This window comes from Patella vulgata, chromosome 2, assembly GCF_932274485.2.
Source record: "Patella vulgata chromosome 2, xgPatVulg1.2, whole genome shotgun sequence".
NCBI classification, from domain to species: domain Eukaryota; kingdom Metazoa; phylum Mollusca; class Gastropoda; family Patellidae; genus Patella; species Patella vulgata.
Genome location: NC_065880.2, coordinates 29,580,847 through 29,608,706, shown reverse-complemented (window position 1 = coordinate 29,608,706; position 27,860 = coordinate 29,580,847). Strand labels below are relative to the sequence as shown.

Here is a 27,860-nt window from a genome sequence, read left to right as displayed (position 1 = left end):
ATCAAAATCAATTACGATATTCTAATAGAATAAATTATTATACTTCTCGTCTCCACTTGACGGAAATTTAAAGCTAGGTACAAAATATTTGAATAAGTATTACATTTAAAAAAAAAAGAAAAGAAGTCAAAATCAATTACGATATTTTAATAGAAGAACAAGCATCCCAAAGAGTATTTTATCAGTGCAATATCTAATTAAGTTTGGTCTCTCAGCAGGTAGAGTTACAACCTCTGGCTGGAATATGTTAGTAATTAAGCAAAGCACGGTACCTTCCATTTATTCTTAATAGTTACTATTTTTAGCTCAAGGTTGGCAGCCGAAAGTTCTGACAGTTTGAACAGACGACGGATTTAAGTCTTGGAGTGAGAAGGCTTTTCATTATTTTGTAGGAAGTTGTTTTCCAGAAGGTAGGTTCTGTTATTTTCGCTTTCTTTGGCCAGGTCTTAGTATTGCTTCTATCAAAACTTATTTCCTGTCTGTGTTGGATTTACATAAAATTCATTTAATTTTCAATTATTTTATTCAAATTTTGTTTTAGATATACATATCTTCTCTTACAGTTTTCTTCCAAAAGATATACAAAGAAACAAATAGTGACTTTAGCGAACAAATAAATTGTTTTAGTTATCTATCTGGTTTTAAAAAATAAAAAGGATTGCGCTTAATCCAACTGGTATTATTCCACGAATTATCTGTGTCTTAGGAATAATTCATTCGAATTATTAATTATGGTCAAATTCTAGGTAAAAAAAACCCCACTACATTCAGCGTTTTCGGGGCGTTCGAAACTTCTTCAGAATTGCATTTCAGATGAATACTTAAAACAGAATTATGATGGACAAATATAATAAGCGGCAAATGACTTTAGAGAACTTTAACTAGCAATTTCTGATTGTTCTGTTGGGGACACATTTATGTAATGCATATGTCTACCCCGGACATTTGATTAAAATTTAGATGATGTACGCATGTATATTTTCTTGATAATTTGAAGATTTAAGCCGTGCTTGGTTCCCCCCAAAAAGACTCCAGTAATTGTCATGGGAATCATAATATGAATTACATTTTAGTGCTTTATGGAGTAAAATATATTAAACCCCTCCTTCCTTCCTTAAAGACATTCCTGAAGTTCCCAAACGGGTTCAGAGAAAGTTCATTAAGTTTTGAGTGTTAATATTCTGAGTGTGAGTTACTAATTATAACTATAAATCTCACCAGCAGTTGTTGAAATATAGATAAATACCATACAGGTGCGCTTAATGGCTTTCTTATTTCAAAATGCCTCACATCAATTTGGCTTGTTTTCGCTTCGAATGATTCGTAAACAACTTCTGAATAAACACGTTTAATATTGAATTTATTCAATTCTATCCAACCATTTTACTATTTGTTTTATGTTAATATTTTCTGTCGGTCTTTGAATAAACACTCCAAACCTGTTTCGTTTCATAAGCCATTGACGTCATTTGCTATAGAGCACATGAGCATCAGAGACTTTTTTTTTTTATTTGAAAAAAAAAACCGACCTTGTTGTTTTCATCAGATCTGAAAATATCTGTTTTAGAAAAAAACATACCATATCACCCCCACGCTGTGGCAAAAAATGTTTTTGTTGTTTTGTATTTTTTTTATCCTGCTGGCGTGTATATATATAGTTTAAAGTAGATAAAGTGAAAGTGCCTTTATGTTTACGGTAGATAAATAAATTAAAAAAATAAAATATAATACGCCAAGTTAAACATAAACGTCTTCATTCTGATATTCATCAAAATAAGCTAGCTGTCTGCCCTTTAGAATGAATGAGTGGAATAAAGGGGGTTTAACGTCCTACTGTTCTGTTCCGACTGGGTTCTTAAATTGAGAAACAAACTTAGATAATGGACTGCACTTTCAACCTTTACCCTCAATCGTCATGACTCAACCCCCAAAAATATATGATGCAAGACACTCTGCTGCTTTGTAATAAATCAATGGTATGGCCAATCTGAAACTAGTGGGGTCCTAGGAGATATAAAGTACTAATTTGCGGAGCTTTGGGGTTAAAATAATTTTAGAGATGGGTATTTCTCACGGTTGTTAACATTATGGGAGATAAATGAAATGTGGTTTAAAATCCTACTTGTCTGAACCAACAGGGCTAATGAGGAAGGGTAAACGCCGTGCTGTGTGCTAAGAGGGGAATTTTTTGCCAGGACAGCAGCGCCACGGCCTACTTTTATTAGGAATTTCAACTTTCAAGGGTTGTTTTATGTGCATGTCAATTTGTACACAGGACTTTAGTTTTCCGTCTCATCCGAACGACTATACGTTGTCGTTTGCCAGGCCCTCCGTCTTACACCACTGACAAGTGGGAACTACGCGGGAAAATCCCCATGGACTTTCTCGGACAGCGCAGGGATCGAACATGGGAATTCTAGGTTAGCGAGCCAACGTCTTACTCACTGAACCTCCGCGACTCCCCTATGGGAGATAGACTTATTTCTTAATCTCTGACTAAGCTTCTGTTCATAATGAAGTTCATGTCTTCATGAAAAGATCCATAATTTCATCGAAATAGATTGGGGGATTCCTTATCGGACGTTATTATGAGATGTGGTGAGTTGTGGGTTCCGTCTTCCGTCAACGTAGCCCCATGGACACCGGAATAATTCTTCTATTTTCATTTATCGTAAAGAATAACAATTATTCCTAAGCGGGCAGAAAGTCTTTGGTGTTGTTTTTAAAAACTGAAGTTTCGATCTCGTCAATTTACTATGTTTATTTGTTTTGCAAGATGGACACCTTTCTACTAATTTTTACGCTTGTATATATCGATTTTGCTTTCAATAGTTAATGCTTTAACCGTCGACAGTTAAGACACTAAGCTAAAAGTGGTTAACAGATTGACTTCCGTTTACTCCTAATCAGATGACCCTTTTCGTGTAAATAAAGACGTTTATGTTCCTTTAAATGAAACAATGAGGGGTTTTTTGTTGACATAATGCCAACATTATCATTGTTACCATGTCAGCACTCACAATGAGCCCACTGTCAGTGACATGTAGGCTATGTATGTATCTATGTGTGTATGTATGTCGGGTTACTAAGAGCTAATATACACTGCTAAATGACTTATCTATATATGGCACCATCAAATCAGATATTTGATATGTTGTGTCGGCGGTAAGTTTATCGTACCAGAAGTCGATGGCTAATAACTGACGGTAACATGCTTGAGTAATGAAACAGCATACCTGACTAAAACTGTTATCACAGACACGTTCTAAGTAAAACTAACACATTGAACTCTTTAACCAGTTCATTGCCATATCCATTCAGGTTCTTCATAATTAACTGAATTGTTGCGTTCAGGAATTAAATAGTTCTATCTTATACCTTTTTTATTCTTTTCAATTTCATTTCAAGCATTGTGGTATCTGTACAGTTTTACTAAAGGTCTTGCAAGGAAATCAGGCTAGTCGTTCAGATGGAACGAAAAATCGAGGTACCATGTATTGCATTAGTTGCATATTAATGGCAGTGGGAAATCAAATGAAAAATCTGCTTTGTTAGATGACAAATTAAAAATATTTAATAAAAATTAATTAAGAACTTTTCAATCGTTTTTCGTTGTTTTGTCTTTTCTTATTGTTACCTACTTTGTCTAATTAATAATAATTAATAATATTTTGAAAAAATACAAATTTATTAAATTACATACATAAGTGCTTAGAACATCTATGGGACTCAATCGATGTATAGTATGTATGTTTGTTATTATCAGTATGTTTTAGTAGGTGTGTTTATTAGTATGGAAGGGCTATTCTGGTCAGTATGTTTTAGTAGGTTTGTTTATTAGTATGGTAGGGCTATTCTGGTCAGTATGTTTTAGTAGGTTTGTTTATTAGTATAGTAGAGGTGTTCTGGTCAGTATGTTTTGGTAGGTATGTTTATTAGTTTAATACATAAAGAGATTTGCACCTTTGTTTAATGACTAGATAATGTTCAGCAATATATAATGATAATATAAAGATACAACCATTAATCATGTATGGTCAATAGGGTCATCTATTTGTGGAACAGATAAACCATCTAAACTGTAGACCTTTTGATGTAAAGCGCGCGCGTTAGACCATTCGCCACCGAACCCCCTAAACATATATTTCCAGATTTCAAATTTTAGCTTAAAACATTTATTCCGGAAACACTCCTATCAAAATATTACTTTAAATTAATTCAGCGTCTCTACATAGTACACAGTTCTATGGATTACTTTTACTGTTTGGTACTGAGCGACGTTTCGGCTAGGATTATCTAGTCATTGCTTGGAAAAGATTCGAGAATCCTAATCGAAACCTCGCGACCTTATTGCTTGATAAAGACTGAATAGTCCTAGTTATCAAGTCGCGACACCATTGCTTGATAAGGACTAGAGAATCCTAGTCAAAAGGTTGCTAGACAGGTGCGTCATAAAGACTGTAGAATCCTAGTCCAAACGACGGTACGGCATTGATTGAGAAGTATTAGAGCCCTAATCGAAACGTCGATACATCATTGCGTGACACAGACAAGAGAATCTTAGTTGAAACGACCATTGCTTGAGAATGATAGTCGAAACGTCACTACACCAATGCTTGAAAAAGACTAAGGATTCCTAGTAGTAACAAAGCTAAGATATTAAGGTGTACGTGTTTTAATGAATGAATACATACATTAAGACTGAAAGAAAGAAATTAAAATAGAAATATTTATCGCCATCATATGAAATTTTAACTTAAACATCATAAACCAATAAATAACCAAGCCACCCACGGTTTCAGAATATCAAAATTCGATACTGTTTTTAATGCCCCTGAATAAATAATTAGACAGTATTTTTTATCTTCCAAAGTAACCGATAATGGTTTAAAGTGAGTTAATAAGAAAGCAGACTGTTATAAACAGATTTATATAAATTATAACATTGCCAAAAACGACAAAGGAATTTGTCTAATATTATGTTTAGGATAAATGTCTGGAATTCCAACAATGTTTTTATTCAAATAGTTACAGATGAATTATGTGTAAAAAAAAAAACTTCAGACAGAATTTGTATTTCAATCTTTAATCAGCCTGTGGTAACCGGTAGTAGATATATGTTAATGAAACTGTGTATAAAGTAAAATTGGCATCTGCCACCTCTTGTCTGTTTTTTATCATAAACATCACCTGGCCCCGGTTTCACAAAGCATTTATCAGGGTTTAGTTAAGAATTAACTCAACTTTCAATCACTGTTTATAAGAAATATCCAGAAACACAAAGATTAGCATATAGTTTCTTATGGATGATTGATGTATTTGATACATTAAAACGACAACAGTTTTATAAAAGGCTATATTTCAGTTTAAATAAGGCGAACAGTTTTGAGTAAATTCTTAATTTAAGTGAACGCGGGACCAGATATTACATAAATATATTTCTGGAGCAATTTAAATAAGCTGCGAATACATATATACAGATCTAACCGTCTTTTGATTTCAGTAAATTTGCATTTCAATTGCTAATCAACGGGCGGTAACCGGAAGCATGGTCGGCTTTTATCCTAAAAATTACTACATGTTAGAGAAATAGATTCCTGCAGGCAATTTAAGTTCGCTGCGAATACATATATTCAATGATCTCTTTGATTTGAGTGAAATGAAAGTGTAGATTTAGGTAAATTTAGATAGATGGATAGGCTATCATCTATTACTGGGTGATTCAGTTGATGCTCAGATAAAGACATTTTGTGTTCATAAATTAAGTTCAAAAGCAAACTAGAAGATACATCGACCGACTTCCACTTACTCATCCAAAATTCAACCGATCAACCCGTGTACTCAACCGCATGCTTGTAAAAAACACCCTTGACAGTTGGAATAAAATGAAGAGTGGGCATTCGACAAGTAACCTTATAAAAAATAACCGTATTTAGTCTCAAAATGTCCTTTTCAAAAATTCAACATCTAAATCAATTGTAATAAAGAGCGGCGTAACTATCGTTCAACATTCAACAGTACATGATGGATACGACACGTGGAATCCAATATGTCACAGGGCATTTCTTTAGAACCATCGTCTTCATTAGCCCAGTCTGAGCAGAACATTAGAACATTAATCCTTTAGAACCAGATCCGGATTTACCAATAGACACAGTAGGCCATTGACCTAGGCCCCATGAGTAACTAGGGGTCCACTGAATCTAATTTGTCACGCAGCGAGCCAGCGTATAACCTCGTTTTTTCCATTGTATACCAGCAGTTTGGCCTAGGATCCACAAGTAGATATATCCGACCATGTTGAGAACGACATATTTTTATTCAATATTAAACCGAATGAAAATATGAACATCACACGATTAGGTAGGGGAGCCTGCAGTGTGATAAGTGTTACCATGTGCAAAATGGCCTTCCTCATTTAATGCTCTACTAAGAATTCTAAAGCAATTCATCCATTACCCGAATGTTTCCGTCAGTGATGTATGTGTTCTGAAACCTATATGAAGATATGTGTATCGCCTAACAAAACATAAACAGTTTCGGTTTTGTGTAAAAATACCAAAACCTGATAGAGAAATGCTGGGATGAGGTGTTACCAATTAAGAATGAACCAAGCAATATAATTAGAATGTGACCTATATTTCATCTCGGTTCATCAAGCATGGTGATCTTACTACATCTTATTTAGTTATTCTTGTCATCTTTGTAGTCTTATTGTAGTCACTGCGAATGGTTAAAAGGTCAGATCAATTGTACACAAACTTCTTAAAGATGTTTTTAGAACTCACTTTAGCGTAAATGATAAAACATTAAAAACTAGAAACAATAGTTGTTCACACAAGCTACGCAGTGCGAAACCCTATTAACAGAACTTTAGAATCGATCATATTGTATTACACGTGTCGGTATCGGATGCCCCCCGCCCACCCCACCCAAGAGAGTGGGAAATCAATAAACACCGTGATTTTCGGCCTTACTACGTATCACCGGCTTTGACAGACAGGGGTGTTTTATTGTTAAGAAGTGACCGACAAGGACAAGAGAGAGAAAGAAATGGGGTTTAACGTCCACTCGACACAAACTACGTCATGTCGAGACTAAATGGTTCAATTTTATTTAAATAATTCGCTTGCGCGTAGGGGTCTATAGCAGTGGTTGGAAACTGCAGGACCCGGAGAAAATCCACGAGGTTGAACCTGGGAACCGAAACAATGCCAGTTGACCTGATGATACAACGCTAACCATTCTGCCATCCAACCCCCTGACCGACAAGGAAATATATGGTATAGATATGCATCTTCTACACATCATATCGAAAATTTAAATAATTCCTAAAAGAAATTGAAAATAATTATAGATAAGTGAAATCGACAAAATAAAATTGAAAATGATTATGGATAAGTGAAAATGACCAAAAAAAAAAGAATCTCTCGTGTCCGTTCTTGTCAGTGATTAAGTATGGTCGTCGTTTTTTGTCCAAATTTAAATTATCCATACTTTTTTTCAACATTGTTATGAAATGAATTAAATATCTTTAACAAATCTGTCCCTGTCTGTCACCTTTTGCAATAGTTTGGGCTACTGACAAAAAAAAATGCTCTTGTCGGTGATAAGTACGTAAGACCGATGATTTCTACTCCCATGATCCAGTCTATGATGAAAAGACAAAAATGCGATGAAATTAGTATCGTTTCATGAGATAACTAGAATTTACGTAGATTAGAGGTCAGTCTCGACATTTACGTATCTGTTTAGGAATATGTTACATCATTCTCCAATCTCACCATCTACGTGCTATATATCATAGTGTCTACCCTTAATTTGTAGCAGGTTTAATTTAATTTAAATACCTGATGAAATTTGATACTGAACCTACATGTGAAAGAATGAATTAGTTCCGCTTGCCAAATGGCTTCATACTTCCACGCACTTCACCTGCAGTATCAAGTATGTTTAGATAAAAAGTAATTTTTAAAACAATTTCCTACCGCTCCCTATTTCTTGTGTAAGAAAATTGTAGGCGTTAAGGATACACGTTGCAAATACATTCTTCCAAGAAACATATGTTCACGATCTTGTCATTATTATTTAGGACTAACATACCTTTACTAAAATGTTTCAGTTAATATGCAATAGTGAGGTCACGGTAGTTACAGGTTCGAATATCGGCATGGACCGAGAAGAACCTTCGAGGTTTGTCCATGCTGGTTCTCAATTGCCAGAAATGAAATGGGATTTATTAGTCCTATTTTTCTGCACCGAATGGACTAATGAAGAAGGGCTTACGACGTACTGTGTGTATTAGAACAAATTATTTGTTAATCACATAAAGATGAAACTATTTCATAATCAGTTTTTTTGTTCTGTATAAAGTCAGGAATAATGCAATATGACAAGTTAAACCCATTCCATACTTGAACTAAAGTTAGCGAATACCAAATCATTAAAGATATTGCTGGTTATACTGAAGCGACAGTGAAAGAAATAAAGGAATCGGAGAATTATCTGAAGTAGTATACTACTATCTGTCAAAAAATCATCTATTTCATATACCCAACCTTTACAGTCTGTGATCAGCTTAAGTCAAATGAATTTATTTTCGAATCAAAAATATTTCATTAATATACTAAATGAAAAGTTGATAAAACTTTTAAGAATGACTCTGTGCATCAGTTATAACAAATTGATGGAAAGAACTATTGCGATTAAATAACTACTTATAAGAGTGGGTGTAACCTCCAGCAGTGCCAATAAATTAAAACATGTGTAGACTATATATTAAGTAGAACCTATTGAATATTATATTAATATACCTTTAACCAATAAAATAATTAATAATTTATTAATAACGTGCTTATAAAATAACTCAAAGTGTTATCAATAACTTTCCAATTAGATAATGTTATTACCTTTATTGATAACGTTTAGAAATTTGAGCTAATTTGTACATCGTACAATTTGAAAAGAAATAAACATCGTGTCAGCAAATTGGTGTAACTTAACGTTCATATTTACAGATTCCAATCATTCATACAGTAGCCTCAAGCTTCCTCAAACTTTCTTTGCCACCAATTTACATTCCACAATTAATAGACTTAGATTTCAGATCTTTTGCTTCTCGTTGCAACAGTTGTAAAATGCCGATGTATGCTACATAGAGCTTTAATAAACAATTCAGAGTTATTGTGGCGCAAAACCTATACGCCATAAAGTGAGCTATGAAGAAAAGTTTGCCCGGAAACCGCCGATGATTCTGCCTAATCTCCATCGAATTTCAATTCTCAGGTGTTTATTTGCGTGCATGTAAACTAGTGCGCAGGGAAACCTTCCGAACGACTAGATGGTTTTTTTTACCAGACCCACCACCCTTTCACAATCTGTATAAAAAGCTGTATGAACAAAATAGATTGTCTTTTCCTGGGTTACATTCCTTCTGAACTTACAGTCGTCAATACAAAAACTACAGCCATGGTTACTTTTCTATGCAATATATCTTTTGTAATAGGTTAAAGGAGTTAATTCTCTATTCTTTGACACCTAGAAATGTAATATGACTGTATATAAACTGTTTTTACTGTAATTTCTAATCAGTTATGTTCGGCAAAATACACGAAGGGTCCAAATTGAATGGCGTTATTCCAGTCTAAACCGGAAGCATTCTCCTGTGGAATATATGTAGCCTCGTTACAGACAGCACTCGAAAGCATTTTAGCACATGATTCGTGTACCAATTTTGAAATTTTGATTTTGTCTTAAATTTTGTATATCAGAGGCCCACCTTTTCTCGGTAAGATAACAATATCAATGTTGATTTAAATTGACCATTGACTAATAAGTCGTGTTTGTAATGTCGAAGACAGTGGATGATACTGAGAGACTTGCCTCCTTTAATAACTTTCTTGGTTGTTTCTTGTAACCAGCTGATAAACGACTAATGAACCCTATAACCATCCATCATTTGATTTTTCTTTGAGACATACATGTAGTTGATACTTTAACTATCTGCTGTTTATTGGCACCAGTGAGAATTTATACTAAACATAATCTGTACATGAAAGAATTTGGAAGAATTATTTAAAAATGCCCATTTAATAAGCGTGAGTCTGTTTGTGTATGTATGTCATATTACCTTATCGTGTAAGAGAAACAATAGTTCAGTTTGGTTATTTGTTTTATAATTACACGTCAATTTATAACATAATATAATAATACTGTTTGTTTCCTACAAACATTAAGGCTGTGGGGGTTGGTCGGGATTGGGTGGGGTAGTGTGTTGGGTATATTTAGAGAAAGTGCAATACAATTATCCATTCAATAAATTATGATATGGCTTACTGTAAAAACAACTACATTAAATCATTTTGAGATCGGTATGTCATGTATATAAGAATAATTTGATCTTGACAAATTTCTTTAATTCATTTCATATCTTCTACAGAAATGCGCTTGTTGTTAATGTTCAGTTTGACATATATCAGACAACATATCGAGTTGTAAAAGAAAATCTCAATAAACCTGAAGACCCAAGATGGTATTTATCTGTCGTTAAGTAAGTGTAGGATAAGCGAGATGTTCTGTATCTACACAGAGTGTATTATAGAAGTTTATGTTTGACATCCTGATAACGTAAACATAACCATATGTGTATGTGGTATTTATAAGAAACATGGTTAAACATTGTTTGTATGTTTAGTTTTTATTGTAAGTAAAATATATGCAGATACAGGTAATTTGCGAAATATTATTATAATAAAGGCCGCTCGCAAAGTTCAACCGTGTTGCTGTGGCAGGGGTATGATTTTGAATGAGGAACAAGATCCATTGGCGGCACAAAAACCCAATATTTATATCGATGGAGATGGGGGTGGTGGTTTCTTCCCCCGACGGATAAAATTTTGGGTTGTGCGGAACATGATTTGTTGTGATATAATTATTGCGTTAAAAACCGTACTGAAACCACGTGGTTTGTTTCCATTAGAGAGATGAAATGAAATAAAAAGAAATGGGGTTTAACGTCCTACTGTTCTGCTCCGAACTGGGCTAATGAAGACGGGCATACGCCATACAGTGTGCGATGAGGGAAATTTGCCCATTTGAGAGAGGGTACAAACACTCATTGCTTTCCGTCACTTTACCTCTTTTTCTTAAGCCACTGAGATCAATGACGATGTGAAATGAAATAGGAATTAACGTCGTACGTTTTTGCGCCAACCGGGCTGAGGAAGATGGAAAATGTTGATCTGACAGCGGCACTACGACCTAACTTTGTTTCAACTGCAAACTGTCAGCGGATCAATAATTTATAAAATGTAGAAATTTTAAAATGTTTAGGAGCTTTTATATACCATTTGTTCATGCCTTTGTACGTTTTGTATTTCTGTATAATTATATACATGTGTTTGTTTGTTTCATTTGTATACTTATATTCTTTTTATTCATATATGCACATAACCTTGTAAGGTTTTTTATGCAATAAAGTACATGCTGTCAATTATACACGAGACCTCGGTGTTTTTGACCATCCTTAAGACTAGATGCTTTTTGATTTGCAATTTGTTTAAGGTGTTTATGCAATAAAGTACATGCTGTCAATTATACACGAGACCTTGGTGTTTTTGACCATCCTTAAGACTAGATGCTTTTTGATTTGCAATTTGTTTAAGGTGTTTATGCCCGCACCCCCTCCCCCACCCCCAGTAAACGACCACCTAGAAGTTACTATAAAAACGGCAAAATACATTACGTGGGTTAAATTTTGATTTGCTCAATAAACGCCCAAATAAAGTATAAAGTGTTCATAGTTTTGTTAAAACATACATAATAAAAATATATATTTTAAAAAGGGAATTTGGCGGCGTGTGTTATTATTTCTAACGTATAGTGACGAATATGTTTTGTAAAGTAGTGTAAACTTGATCCTGCTAGTCGTATTCAATTTCATATAAACAAATGACCAGGTTAATCTTTAATGTCGGAAAGTTTTATTTTTTAAGATTTTAAATAACATAATGCTTTAATGTAACACATTTATGATTACGTCTGAAAAATGTCTAATCTATTTTTTTCAGAACAAGATGTCGTCGAGCGGTCCGCACATACGAGATAATAGTGATGGAACAATCACAGTACAGTACCAACCTAAAGAGGTTGGAAGACATGAAGTGTTAATGGAACATAATGGAGCAGCTGTAAATGGTAGGATTTAAGAAAATTCCAATTTATGGGAGTCTTATATGACCTCATTTTTAAGATCTGTATCTGTTTCTAGAGACAATACTGCTTCTAATTGAAGCAGAATGTTGAAACGTGCAGTAGAAATTTGTTATGTGAATGTCTTGACTCAAACCGATGATGAGCTTTTTTTGCTTATCCTGGCTTTCACGTGGACCCCTAATGTCACGAATCCAAACTTTTTCCGATTCGTAGATAAATCGTAGACGGTTCCTGAAGTTCGTGAATGATTCTTTTTCGGTTCTTAAACATTCGTATTGTTCGTAGTAGCTTGTAGCTCGACCACGAACGTTTTTGTTTGTCAACAACTTTCGGAATGTATAGATGTATCGTAAACCCGTCATAATCATTTCGTATCATCTGTAACAGCTTCCTATTCGATTTTTTTACATTCGTGGTCATTCGTGGCTCCATAAAATCCTTAAAACCGGCTCAAAATATTCCAAATTAACTACGAATCAGCTGTGATTTTCTCGGCTAAATAAATGCCCCAGTGTCGCGTTGGTTACGAATGAATGCTACAAATCGCCCCCGAATAGTGCCGAATCGAAATAAATCGAAATTCGTAGCGATTCGACAGAAAAAAAATCGTTGAGAATCGACAGTAGCTACCAAGCATTTACGAATAGTTTATCAATGAGTTACGACAATTTGTAGGCAATTGAGACAAAAACATGCCGAATGTAGCGATTGAGTTACAAATGGGTTACGAATTGTATACGAATATGTCGAATTGTTAACGGATATGCCAAATTCAGTTACGAATACACTACGTTTGGCGCGTAAGATATTGAATTCGGGGAGTATTATGATAAAGGTACGAAAAGAAAGAATCATCTACGAATTGTAACAATTGAGTTACGAATTAATTATTATTCTTATTTTCTTTCGGGATTAACCAGAGTAATAACCCATTTGATTGCTCGATGCTTTATAAAAAGATAAATGTGCAAGTGCCATTGTGCTGGGATTAAGATGGGGGACATGAGTCCTACAGGTGGCTTGTTTTATCTCATGTCAATCTATTTTATTCATTGCAATGATTCGTGTTGGTTTCAGACATTGACACATTAGAACAAACTAATTACTGCTTGGAAAGAAACCCGTTTTATGACTGTATTATCAAAAAAAAATTAAACTGATAATTGCGTGCTTTAACGCAACCATGGGTTGGGTGGCCGAATGGTACATCATAATCACAAACATGTTCGTTTAATTACGGAAAGATAAGACTCTTTACACAATCTTTTAAGTGCCAAATTTTCATAATCCAAATTTTGACATTTAAGTTGTTATTAATTTATTTTTTTATCTGCATTTTAACAGTCTAATTTATCACTGATCGAGTTACTGAAGTTCTCTTATATCTAAACAGTTCATTATTTTACTATTACATTGCTTAAAGATGCATTATGTCAGATTATTAAATGACGCTGATGTTCTAATCCATTCAATATCTAGGCAACCAGAGAGTTGATTTTGTACATATATATGTCTAAATAATAATTAATATAACATCATTTGAATCCAGAGAAAATACCTGCAATAGACAGATTTAGCTCTTGCCTAATGTATCTTTAATACGACGCAATTTTTCTAATCCTAGCGAAACAGCCTTCTCAGAAATTCAGAGTTTCACCCATATTATCTAATAATCTTCTTTGGCAACAATCCTAACTTAACGCACGCCTGTCTCTTGTTTTCGTAAATGATAAGCAGTAAACGTGAGTTAATATTTTCATGGCAAACATTCTCCGTCTGTACAGTATATAGATTTATCATGTAGATAATAGGTGATTCATAAAAAAATAATTACAACAAATTTAAAGATTTATTTTCGAGTGATTCATAAGAAAATATTCGCAACAAATTTAAAGAGGCATTTTTGGAGTGATTCGTAAGAAAATAATCACCTCAAATTTAAGAGGTATTTTCGGGTGATTCGATTTGACCATATATACCGTTACATTGGGCGGTATGTTTATTTTAGATTGTATGTAATCATCTGATCTACTTTAAATTTATATTATGTTATTTGTTTTAGTTATTGCAATCACTAACAAATACAACAATTTCTGATAATTACATAGAGAGTTTTTGCTCTTGATTATGTCATAGCATCGTGTAAAATCGTTAATACAGAAAATAGATTTTGCTTTCAATTGCCTAAAAATGCACAGCTATGGACGATATTTTCTTGCCTGGCAACATATGTTCTCTGAATGTGACCTGGGAAGGCGAAACATTTCCTTTAACACCTTTAACATCCGTGGCATGTACCTGTCTTGTCGATTTCTCTTTCCAGTAAACAAAATGATTGGGGGAAATGAAATGAAACGAAGTTGTATAGGCCAGATTTTTCCCCGTCTAAAAGACTATCAATTAGTTTGATGTCTTTGCCAGACGCAAGTTTTGTTTCTTATAAATTCACGTGTTTATTTTGCTAAAAGATTAGTTTTATAGACTTTTTTTATTTGGTCGTTAGAATCTGGTTAGTAATGCCAGGTAGCACTGAAATGTTTTGATTTACAAACAGTAGGGTTTATTTAAAGTTTTATAATGGACTTAGCAAACACAATATCAAATTGTTGAGGGGTCTCTTATTTCAAAATCCGTAACTGATTATTATTTGTTGGGACTATAAAATTCCCGAATATTGTTTCTAATACAATGACAGTAGAACGTTAAACCCCATTTCATTTCTTTTCTAATAATACCATGAATTTCTAATACAATCTATGTACAGCAATAGGTAGGGTCGCCTGTCCGCAGTTAAAGACCCCTATGCGCAAGCGAATTATTGAAATAAAACTGAATCATATGTTCGTTCCGAAATGACAAAGTTTTTTGTCGAGTGGATGTTTAACCCTATTTCTCACACTTTACTCATTGCCAGATCTTATTATTTAAAGCAAACGCGTTCGACCATTCTTGCTTTAAATTATCTATATGGTCAGAATTCAGAATATATTATACTTATTCATTTCAGAAAACCTCATTCAACTTATAGCATTATTAAATTTGCTAATGATTGTTATCTATAAAGCTGTGTTGAGGATCTCATTCAGCTGAGTATCATGAATAGCTTACAGAGCTATCATTGTTTGCCGTATCTTTGCGTTGATACCCTCGCTGTTCTGAAATAATCACCAAAAGCAATATTAAAAGAATCTAGCAGAAAATGAACACCTTATCGCATATTTTACAGATTCAAATACCTTGGCCGATGGGCTATTTTTACTTCCAATGGTAAAATTAATGACAAACAACTGTTAAAGTTAACATGCTCACATAGCTTACGATGTTTTTGGTATTTCTGCATGTATCAGATCACATTGTTTTGTTCACCTATAAATGCCTACTTTTAATGCGTTTGGCTGTAAGACATAAATGTTGTATCTAAATATCTTCTTAATTAACGGGATTAGGTGGCCAAGCGGTCTATCGAGTCCCCTGTAGGTCACCGAGTCATGGATTCGACCCCAGGCTTATATGAAATTAGTATCAGATACACAGATGTGATACTCATCATTAAGTTTTGGTTTCCTGTATTTAGTTATTCCACACATGTAAGCCAGCGATTCAACGCACGCAAGGAACCTGATTCGGCATGGAATTATGTTTATTAATTTTTACTGTAATAATACAACCTTTTTAATCGACACTGTTCCCTTGTCAATCAACTGACAAACAAGCATATTATTATGTAATGTTAATTTAAACATGATGCATCACGTGAGAATAAATTTAAATATGAATAATATAAAATATAATAATAATAATAAACACGCCCTTTTAAATATAGTCGGATCAACAACGCGTGTTTGAATTCGCATACAAAACGATATGCAAACGTTTGTTGGGTCTAAGTTGTCGTTCATTGTTCTAATGAATATTGAAAGGATAAGTAGGATCTATTTACAGACTTCCAATCTTTGATCAGATGGCTGTGATGGCGTCCTTAGTAACTGTTATATCGAATATAACTAGCCAAATTATCTTCTTTTCGCACATTTTTTAGGTTATTTACGCAGTTTTTTTTTATCGGGGCTGTTGGTTTCAGTGAGACATTATCTCAACATGTGCTGTTTTCTGATTAAACGCAACAATATTATTTAAAGCCATGTCGAGTTATTGTATAAACACAAAATAAACTATATAACAGCAAATCATTTACCAACCATTTCAAGACCCACTTATCTGCACATGTCCATGTATGTTCATGATGCTAACTAAAGCTCAATTCGATAATCTGACAGATTTCCAATAGTTAAGGAATTCATATATATTCATCCAGACTAACTTTTATCTTTCATGATAAACGGCATGATTGTCATGAACCATTCAAACGCTTCCCTCGAACAGCGGTCATGGTTATGCTACAATCCAGTAGTCCAACCTATCCAGTTAAAAAAAAAACGACAATAAACAGCGATTTACATATAACGACTTAGTATGCCAAGATTTGAACGTCAAACCAGTGACATGTTTTGGAGCTATCATCATAAAGTCGCACTAATGCAATAATCAGTGACGTTCGGACTATCATGAATATACCAACATTGTATTACTGGGTCATTGCAATGAATAAATTATCAAATAGGAAAAGTTAGTTTTCATTCTGATCATAAAGAAATTCACTACCAACCGAACAGCGTGACAACAATTCTCTTGCACACCAAATCTAATCCAAATGTTCACAATGTTACCGTCTTATCAAAAGAAAATCCAGCAGATTATGATTTGCTTATCGATGAACCCATATGTGCCATCGTAGCCATTGCCTTTTGTGTATAGTGGGTTGGCAAATACAAAACTTCCAGGTAATTTGGCCGGAGACTAATACAGCTGATAGGAATCCATTTCCAGTTCTACAAAATAAGCACAGTAAAATGATAATGGCCTTGGGTGTTTCGATATTTTTGGCATTATTGGATGCCATAGATGATCATGATACGATACGTTCTTTGATATCTTAGTGATCTTTCCGTTAATGAATGTATTTTGATTACACCGTACTATATTATTGTTGGCACCATAGCTGATATACAAGAAATTACAATAGCCAAAATGTTGTCATGAAAAAATAAATAATGGGCCATTATTGTACTTATTAAAACATTTTCTTCAAGAGTACCCGGTAGTATGTTTTTATCAGAAAACGAATTAATTATGTGAATCCTTATATAAATACGCATACACCACCTCGTGAATGACATTCATTACTACGTATAGGTATATGGAGGGACAGCGTGGATTTAGAAAAATCGCAAACCCAGTTGTTCATCCATACCGTTTAGCTAAGCTAAATACCAACCAATAAATAATCAATATTAAGTTGGTACTTGGAAAAACTGACCTTAGTTTCAACTGACAAGTGTTAAAGAGAGTATGGAATTAGTTATACATACTGATGATGAAGCTGGGTTCTAATTTTTGATCATCAAGTGTTTTCTTTGGTCTACAAAATAATATACCCGATAGAGTACAACAAACAGTCCCAATAACAGGGAAAATAACAATAAAATAAATCCTTAGAAGTAATGAAAATTAATTACTACCGTAGTTAACTACAAAATGATAAAATAGCAATTAACGATCACAATGGAATCATGTCTAAGGTTTATACACCTAGCCATGTTTACCATGTAATAAATCATGACAGTATTCTGTGGTCAGGCCCGGATCCAGGATTTTGTCGAGTGGGGGGGGGCATACATTGGAGCAAAGGTTTATCATCAGATTGCCGCATGCATTAGTGGTTTGGTGCAGTCCCCAGAGTCTTCGTCGCGGCTTCATTGAGCAGAAACTAAAATAAATCTGGGAATCCCATTGCTGGCTGCAGGTGCTGGTCTGAACAGTAATGAACAGGCTCATTGGGGCCGGGGGGTCGGCCACAGCCCCCCCTCCCCCGGATCCGCGCCTGATGGTGATGTCCGCATTCCGCTATAATTGTAATCTCGGTTACCAAGTAGGGGTTTAAAGGTACTATTTCCCTGAACAGTAAAGTAAACAGTCTGAAACCGCTTCACAATTTTATCTGCATCTCTACGCATAATGGTCGTGTAAGGTACGAATTGGCAAACACCATTCATGTCATTCCATATGCCATAATTCTTAGGAGTTTTAACTCCTGTTTAAAACTAAATTGCTTTAAGACGAATTATTCTGATAAAATAATGCAACACTATGAAAATATATTATTTTCAGGTAGCCCGTTCCAATGTGTAGTTGATTCTGTGGGTGGTGGATATGTAACAGCCTTTGGTAAAGGTTTAGTTGGAGGTCAAAGTGGAGAAAGTGTTGATTTTACAGTTGTCGCCATACAAGGCCATTCCAGTAAGTTCCATGATATCTATTTTTGTTGGGTTTTTTCATGTACCATCGACATGAAACTTAGCATGCTTGTTCCCTGGACAATTGCACATTGATTGACACATTTCGACGGAAACGAGTATGACATTGCAATTCCAAGATGGCCGCGATGACATCATACTCTATACAGTCTAACATATAATTATTTAAAATAAATGATGTTATCTGATCATTTTCCTTGACTGTATTGGACGAAATGGTCATAACGTGGGGAGACAAATGGATTAAAAATATTTAAGGTGTATCAATTACATCAAAGACCTTTTGCTTAATGACCTCAGTTGTTCAGATGCATCGAGTTGTGACGTGTACTACTGAGCTTCGCTTTGATCTAAACACTAACTTACTTTTATTTTAGAGGACCTGACCGTAAATATTGATGGACCTGGTAAAGTAGATTTATCAAGGAAAGATAACCCCGATGGTTCCATTAACTTTAGCTTCCGACCTATGACCCCTGGTGCCTACAGTTTAAATATTAAATATAATGGCAAACATATCAAAGGATCGCCTTTCACCGCTAAAGTATCAGGTAAGAAGAACGTATAAGAATAACAAATGGGTATTTTATTTTTTTAAAAAAAGGCCATATATTAGAAATCTTTAAGAAAGCTTCTCGTAATGATGTTCATTTATTAAAAAGGAATATCATAAAGGAGGGAACATATACGCGAGTGATTCACTTGAAACACCATTCTTTATTGAAAGTTAATATATTCAAATATTTTGATTTTTTTTAAAAAATAGGTGAAGGCAGAAAACGTTCTCAGTTATCACTGGGTAACAGCAGTGAATACAATTTGAAGATTGTAGAAGCCAATTCTGTTAATCTGTCAGGAAGTATGAAATTACCTGACGGTACTGTAGAACCAATCATCTTGAAGAAACTTGGTGATGGTGAATTGGGTAAGCGACATTTGTATGATATGGTGTACGTGCTGTACTGGTTTTGATATATCCATGAGTGTTAGCTTATGTTCATCAAAACTAGAAAACTTGCCATAAGGCCAAAATGTACTCTCAACTGCAATAATATATGCTACGGTAACTATGTTACGGTTTCTCGGTGAATATGGCACTAGTTCACTAACCTGGAGATCCGGGTAGCTCCCCTGTCGGATCACAAGTTAACAGCGCGAAGCCAAGAAGGCAAGAAATGAACAAGGCGAAGCTCAGAAGTGACTCGACTTGTAGGTTTCGCAATGGTTGTTTCTTGAATTCGTATTGAGGCAAAGGCAAGATTAGGACCATTTGTCACTGCTTCTTTGCTTCGCTTTCGCACACCGCTGACGCGAAGGAAAGAAGGAGCGGGGGGTATGTATTGGCTTCCGTATACTGGGATTGTGGAACGAGCTTAGTTACTACCCCCCATTTCATGTTGCATTAGTATATCACCTCAAGATCATAGAACACATATGAACCGATTTAAATACATATACATAACATGTATTAAATAACAGAATAGTGACTTTAATGACCCTGTTTCTATAACAAATCATTATATAGTAATAACTCCGGTATTCGGTGGCATCTCAGTGGAAAAAACCAGAATGCCATTTATAAATATGATTTAATACTAGGGTAAGCTGACCAATAACGCAACTTGAGTCAAAATCCATTAAATGACGTTTAAAGATTGCTACTGCGCTTTTAACATAAAATTTATTAAAAGTTTAATTCATTAACATGTCTTCTACAGCAAGACGTGTTTACATACATAAAACGATGGTGATATTAACAGCACGTGTTAGGAAGATAAAACCTAGAGATACATCCATTATTTATTTTCTTATCCCTGCTGAAATTATCTATCTCAGCAAATGTACTTGTTTAAGGTTATCTATCAGAGTGCATTAAAATCTTCATAAATTTAAAACAAATATTAAACACGCAATTACCTGCTACCATGCTGTGGCTGTTTTCGAAACTAGAAACAACATGGATCTGTTTATCTGAACTAGTCGTGGGGTATGTTGAACACCAGCTTGCTTTACATACGGGGGCCGCGCTGGTTTAGTGAGTAAGGCGCTTCACCGGAATATCCCCTTGTGGGTAGTGCAGGGCGTGGGGGTGGGAAGCTGGCAAGGAACTGGGTCCTGTCGTTCGGATGGGATGAAACACGGGGTTTTATGTACACGGTTGTCGTGCATGTACAAGAATGAAGACGGGACTAATGAAGAGCTATTGTGTGTTGCCAAGACGTTATATCCCAGTTCTTACACAGGTCTTATTTAGATATTTTTCACGTCAGTTACAACCTGGCATTATATTAAAATCATGGTGAACATTTTATAAACCTGCGTGTTTTAGCAAAATTGAGACAACAGAAAGTTGGCATCTTCTTAAATAACTTCAGAGCAGAGCTAAGGGAGGGAGACAAAACGGTAAGAAATCCCAGGGAATCAGAACCACTTAACCGTAATATATTTACGTCTCTATGAACGTAATTAGTAATTGGTGATTAGAAACACATGCTGAATAAAGTAGCATAATATAGAGTCGTAGACCCTGTGATGATTAGACAGAAATGTAATAGAAACGCCCATATCAGGAACGATAATTATGTTCATTGAATCTGTAACAGCTGTAAAAACTTCTACTTGAATCAAGTACTTTAATTAAGGTGAAATACTTGACTGACTCAAACAATCTTCCAATGGCGCACTTTTGAAGGAATGGGAATTAATAAAAGATATTGATATCATTTTTTATCAAACTCAATTTCTGTAAATTTGAACATTAGTCATTTGTTCGTAATACAAGATGTTTATTTGAATTGGAATTAAATAAATGTAGTGATATGGGGCTCAACTTCCTAGATAGCTGCCGCATAATTGCTAATAAAGTCCTACCTTTCTTTGACTCATAAAGAATTAAAGGCAGTTCCACGACCTTTAAGTAATAATTGGTAGCCAACCATATATAAAGCTGTGAGCACAATAGTTGCTAGCAGAGCCATGTATAAAGAGAGTCTGGCCATCTACAATAAGCTCTGCTTGAAAAGAGACACGAAACTTATTGACCGACATTTTAATTCACTGCATGGTCGATTTTGGTCGAAAACACTAATAAAAGTATACTTCGAGAATATTCGGAAGTTTTTATTGCGCTTTCATTTAATGCAATTGAAGATGTTTATTTAGTCTTTGTGTATGAAAGATATAAAACGGATCAGAGCCGCATTACATAATAGTATATTAATATTATGGTGGTCATTCGAGGCAGAGATCTATTCTCAAAGTAAATAATTCTCTATGTGCAGAATTTTGTATATGACTCTGTTTGCCGGTTCTGTTGTAATAAAAGAGTTTTCAAGATTAGGATCTACTAATTTTTGTACTTTTTAAGGTCTAGTTTTTACCGGTTCTTTTTTCACATAACAACATTAATTTGTTTATATTAGGTATTGCCTCGTTCAACCCTAAGAAGAAAGGAGCATACAAAGTCAACATATATCATGACGAAAAGCCAATCAAGGGCAGTCCTTATACTATTGATGTAGGTGATAAAGAATTGGGTCATGCTGCAAAAGTCCATGTTACTGGTGCTGTGACTGATGCTAGTGCTAACTCGCCAAATACACTTGAAATTGACACATCTAACGCTGGTAAGTACGATTCTGATTTTAATTCTTAACAGTGGTACTCACAAGGAAATATATTAAGTTTTATCCAATGAAAGCTGAAATCCTATTCGTTTGTACTATCAAATACTTTTACCACTTTGGTTCAACTGATACTTTGTGAGGTCAAAATAACCCAGGTGATCTGCTAATTTATAATAATGTAATTATAATCTAAACTGTATTATAGGTTATGGTGGTCTTAGTGTAGCCATTGAAGGTGGTCATCGTTCGGAGATTGATTGTATTGAAGTTAATGACAGGAAATATACTATTCAGTATGCTCCTCATGAACCGGGAATATACATCCTTAATATCAGATTCGCTGATGAGCATATACCAGGTAGGACATCGAATGTTTATTATGATTATCTTTTAGAACAAACTTTGTATTGCACAAAATTTGATTCAGCTTGTTTAAAAGCCAAGCTACTTAAAGGGGCATTAGGTAAGATTAGATAAAGAGCTGACAGTTTTCGGTATAATAGTTAAAAAAATAGATAATGAAATCAAATATGCTGTAAATTTCAGTCAAATTGCTTTCCTCTGAATCGAAATATTAGCGATTCAATATTAGGCTAGCCCCGAACGTCTTTACTAACTTTGGTGCCACAATAAACCAAGTCTCGATTATCCACTTTTACTTTTAATTATCCATCACCAAATGTATTCAGATCCACTAAATATCGCAGGCTAACGATGGTGTCGAGGGTTGATTATGGTCTGAATAAGTTAATTAATTTCTAATTGATAATTTAGATAACATTTCAGGCCTAAAGAAAGACCTGCAATAGACAGATATAGTTCTTGCATAATGTATGTTTAAAGTATATTTAGGTTTCTCCAATCACATAGAATCACAAATGCTTACAATATCCTTTCTTGTTTGTTGCTTATTCTTGTGTTTTGTTAAGCTAGAGCCACGGAGATCTTAAATCTACAACATAACATTGTAAAGCTTCAATTCGGTTACATCATAAGGGGTATAATGCATAATCATCCGAAGTTCTGAAGATGTTCATAATGTTTGAGTGTAAAGGTTTGAAACTTTGAGCTTAAATGAATTCATTAACCATATCGTGTTTTGCTACTAATTAATACTAATCGACATGAAATATTTATCAACAGGCAGTCCATTTTTATTGGACGTCAAGGGTAATCCATCTGGTCGTATTCGTGAAACAGTTCAGAAGCAAATGGAAGCTGCTGAAGCATCTTCTCCTGGCAAACAATGTACCTTCATCCTCAAGATACCTGGTAACTTATTTTATTTCAATATATGATAAAACATTTAAGAAAAGTTGGGGTTGGGGGCGGGTGAAAACTATTAGATGAATTTAGCCGGTTTTGAATGATATTGAACGCTATAAAAACACCAAGGAATATAACCCCTGCTATGTTAAGCCTTATGGGGCACTATTCGTGGGGTGCTTAATATACTAATGATATCAATTGCCTCTCATTTAGGTACCAACCCCTTTGATATGGAGGCTTCAATCACCAACCCTGATGGACAAACTGAACTATGTGATGTAGTAGATGAGGACGATTTCCATTATTTGATTCATTTTAAGCCTGATATTGAAGGAACGCATATCTTGAGTGTCAAACACAAGGGTGTGCATGTTGCAGGTAACTATACCAACCATTTAGATCTTGAAACAATGGCTAAACTATACCAACCATTGAGACCTTTTAATATTGAATAATGAAGTTGAAACAATGGCTAAACGTTCTCCTGGATACATCCGAAGATGCCCACTAGAATAGTAAGATTTGTGGGAGCTTGATAATAAACCCTGCATCCGTGCAAGTCCGGGATTATATACAACGCTCGCGGCAAGCCCAAGTCCGTTCACTTGATTCTATGGTAATTTTATTGTTTATTACTTACAATGCCATATGTGAGTAGTCTTGTCCGCAGGTTTGTTTACCATGGGTGCGGTTCTTCTGCATTTACGCAACGTAGGCCTATGTGGTCTCATGCAATATTCCCTCTCATTTTTGGTGAGCATAAATTGAAAACGGTTTGCATTAATTGGTTCCAATGAAAGTTCTTGCAGGTGGAGGAATAAGGTGGTATTGTGTTGATGATGCTTAACTCGATGATGACAATAATTGTACATGTATTGATTCCCTGAATTTTAAGGAATATATCGGAACTTTCATATGAAGTAATCATTTGTTGTTGTCTGGATTTGTATGATTTTCGTTCAAATTTGTAGGTAGTCCATTCCCGTATTCTGTTGGACATTTAAGCCAGGGTGGTGCCCATAAAGTACAAGCTGGAGGTCCTGGTCTAGAACGTGGAGAAGTTGGCACCGCAAGTAAGATAGTTTTATTTATTCCAAATTTGATTAAATGTTGTCTCATCTCAAGTAAGATAGTTTTATTTGCTCTGTGTTATCTCATTACTGCAGCAAGGAATGGTGTTTCAGATTCATTAAGAACAACTAAACAGTTTGGAGAGCATTTACTTGTTGAGCAGCACCTATGTACTATTATTCTGCATTTACTAATGTTGGTTTTCATTGTATTCTAGATGACTTCAATATTTATACCCGTGAGGCTGGACCAGGTAATCTGTCTATATCCATAGAAGGTTCATCTAAATCTGTTATAACACTAGAAGACCGACCGAATGGTTCACTTGGTTGTTCGTACAGCTGTAAAAGTCCAGGTAATATTTAGTAAAAATGTAATTTCACTTTAACAACATATAAACCAATGCTTTCTAACAATCATAAACGTAATCTCTTTTTTTCTCCTTCTTGCGATCAAATGAGTTCTTCAGTCCATTGTTTCTTCATTCCTTGCGATCAAACGAGACGGGGATGGGGGGGGGGGGGCTGGGGCCAAGAACTTAATCTCTCCTTTTCTCTCCTTCCCGCGATCGAGGAAGTTCTTCAGGTCACCTATATATTCTTTCCTGCGATCTGAGGAGGTCACTCCTCCCCCTTGTCACTCAGTTTCTACTATCTGCGGATGTTGCTAGAGACCCCTTGTGCTCTATTGACACAGTATGATATTTTTTATTTTAAATGTAAAATCTATATAGATTAGATACTTAAAAATCCCCGCTCAACAACAGTTCAAATACAGCCAGACTTTAGGTAGAAACGAGTGGTGGTTTGTTCATCTTCATAACGTTTCGAGTTAAATTTTTAATGCCGAATAATGAAGTTACTCTTTCAACGTATAAAATGTAACGTTTGGTGATAAAAAAGAAAAATATTGGTAAATGTCATTTAAATTTATTAAGGTAAATATGGTATCCATATCAAGTTTGATGACCAGCATATCCCCGGATCACCATTTATTCTAAACGTTGCACCAGATAGTGGAGAGGCTAAATCTGTGTCCGTTCATTCACTTAAAGATAGAGGGTTACAGGTAAGTTATCTGAATGTATCTCCTTTTTACTTTATAGAAGGCTTATTAAACATCATTTGAACTTTCCAATTTGATTTCTTATCACGTCATTTTTGCTTAATTCAGTTGGTTTTGTTCCCAGCAGTTAAATGCTTTGAATGAGTCTTCTGGAATATCGCAATGGGGTAGGCCCATTATAGCCTACCGGTTAACATTTCTCATTTATTTGTGGAATAATTTGGTCGTACTGTATATATGAACATATATTATACCTGAATGTTAACTCTGGCGGTAGGGATCCTACCGTTAGCTTTCACTACATGCTTCATGTAATTTTAAGTCTTGCGTGAATCATGACCCTGTCCATATCCAGAACCCTGTTTGTCGCCCATCTAACGAAGAACGCAAGGGACTATTAACATCAGTCCGTCCGTGAGTCGGTCCGTCGGCCTGTCTGCGCGTCACACTTTTTGATACACAATAACTATGCGTGCTTCTAAATGATGTTGAAACTTGGTGTAGGTGCTTATTAGGTGAATGTCTTAAAGAGTTCGATGATAAGCATTATGTTGGTAGTTTATACTTCAAACCTGATGGTTGAATTTTAATGAATGTGTTCTTACAGATTGATAAACCAACCACCTTCTCTGTCAACCTGAATGGAGCTAGTGGAACTATTCACGCCACTATCAGATCACCAACCGGTGGACATGAGGATTGTTTTATTCAAGAAATGGACAAAGGCTGCTATGCCGTGCGTTTTATACCCAAGGAAAACGGTGTCCACTACATAGATATTAGATTGAACGATGCTCACATCCCAGACAGTCCGTTTGCTATAATGGTTGGTCAAAGTGGTGCCGATCCTGCCCTTATTATAGCGACCGGAAATGGTCTTGAAACAGGAAAATGCAGTAAGTAAAGAAATACATTTTACTTTAACGTCTGCTCCATGGTGATATTTTCTAATTTCTCCACTTCAGCAAATTAGAAAAGATTATATCAAAGACACCTGCGGATTAAAACTATGTTTCCGAAAACTAGTCCATTCTTCTAAGATGTAGTTACTAATAGGTAAAATCAGTGATGTCATTTTCAAATTCATAAACGGTTTTGAACTTTACAATCTTCTTCAGATACCAAAAATAAGTTTTTAGTGAAGACAGCGGGATCTGGTACTGGGATTCTGGCTATATTCATTGATGGACCTTCTAAAGCTGCTATCAACTGCAAAGAGGTAGATGAGGGATATGAATTCTCTTACACGCCATTTGCTACAGGAAAATATCTTATCACAATTAAATATGGAAATATACCAATAGCTGGAAGTCCTTATCAGGCCGAAATCACAGGTGAGTTGACGATTTGTTCTCAGAATGCCATACGACTTTTAATCCGTCTGTTTAAAATTGTCACTCGGATATAGTGACGATTTATTCTCGAGATACCGTACGACTTTTAATCCGTTAATATTATATGTCTACACACTAGGTTGTATTTTCTACATTATTCTACTTTGTTAGAATATGCGCAGTTGTGAATTTGCAATAATTTAAAGCTTTCTGCTTTAAGAAATTATAGTTTTTGACACCATTGTTCTCGGATTATGTCTTGGCTATAGGCAAAAATAAGACATCACATGCGAGAAGTTGACGATTATGTCTATAAGTCATTTCGGGGTGGTTTGAAACAGTAAAGATTGTGCTATTAATACCATTGAAAGAACATGAAATATCATGGAGAGAAATAATCTCCTATAACAGAAAAGGTTTTGTGATTTTAATAATCTATGAAGATAGTTTATTGTTATTAAAGTCTCTGGGTGTCACTTTAGGAATTGATAATGCCTTACAAAATACAATATTGTGAATTAAAAATATTAAAGGTATATCAGTCCAAAATTGGTTCAATTCCGTCCAGTAGGCTCATTTATCAAAATCTTGACAACATACGATAATCACTGCAGATGATGTAATATACTATTCAAAAAAAGTAGGGGATATTTGATTTTGGGGGCATAATACTAAAATATGCAAATGACTACGAAAAAAGTCACTATAGAACCTAACAGAAGAAACATTTCCAGTTACATGTGACGCCCAAATGCACCAATAGCTACCGCATGGAATGCAGGTGATGCTTGGGATCATCATGGGGGTCCAACCCAAGATTTGCACGACTCTGACTTTGAATGTTACAGTCATTGTGGCATTGAATTCCAGGTTGGAAACATCAGTTTAATTGTTTTAGTGACCAGAAA

At 35.0% G+C, this 27,860-nt stretch overlaps 1 protein-coding gene across 1 annotated transcript; it reads left to right on the top strand.

Moving 5' to 3' along the window:
• Positions 1-305: 305 nt before the first annotated feature.
• On the top strand, positions 306-26,522 carry LOC126809609 (filamin-A). The gene is made up of 13 exons (XM_050534264.1): positions 306-410; positions 12,069-12,195; positions 18,442-18,570; positions 18,965-19,138; positions 19,354-19,512; positions 22,010-22,213; positions 22,419-22,571; positions 23,357-23,485; positions 23,696-23,860; positions 24,454-24,555; positions 24,771-24,908; positions 25,491-25,621; positions 26,226-26,522. Exons 2-13 carry the CDS (start codon positions 12,075-12,077, stop codon positions 26,520-26,522), a joined length of 1,902 nt encoding a protein of 633 aa, XP_050390221.1. The 5' UTR covers positions 306-410; positions 12,069-12,074.
• Positions 26,523-27,860: the final 1,338 nt, after the last annotated feature.

Bases quoted from the DNA above. Each gene is read 5' to 3' on its own strand.
- LOC126809609 (XM_050534264.1), top strand. From the start codon at position 12,075: ATGTCGTCGAGCGGTCCGCACATACGAGATAATAGTGATGGAACAATC. The intron at 18,571-18,964 runs GTAAGTTCCATG...CTTTTATTTTAG, and splicing joins CGCCATACAAGGCCATTCCA to AGGACCTGACCGTAAATATT. The intron at 24,556-24,770 runs GTAAGATAGTTT...ATTGTATTCTAG, and splicing joins TGGAGAAGTTGGCACCGCAA to ATGACTTCAATATTTATACC.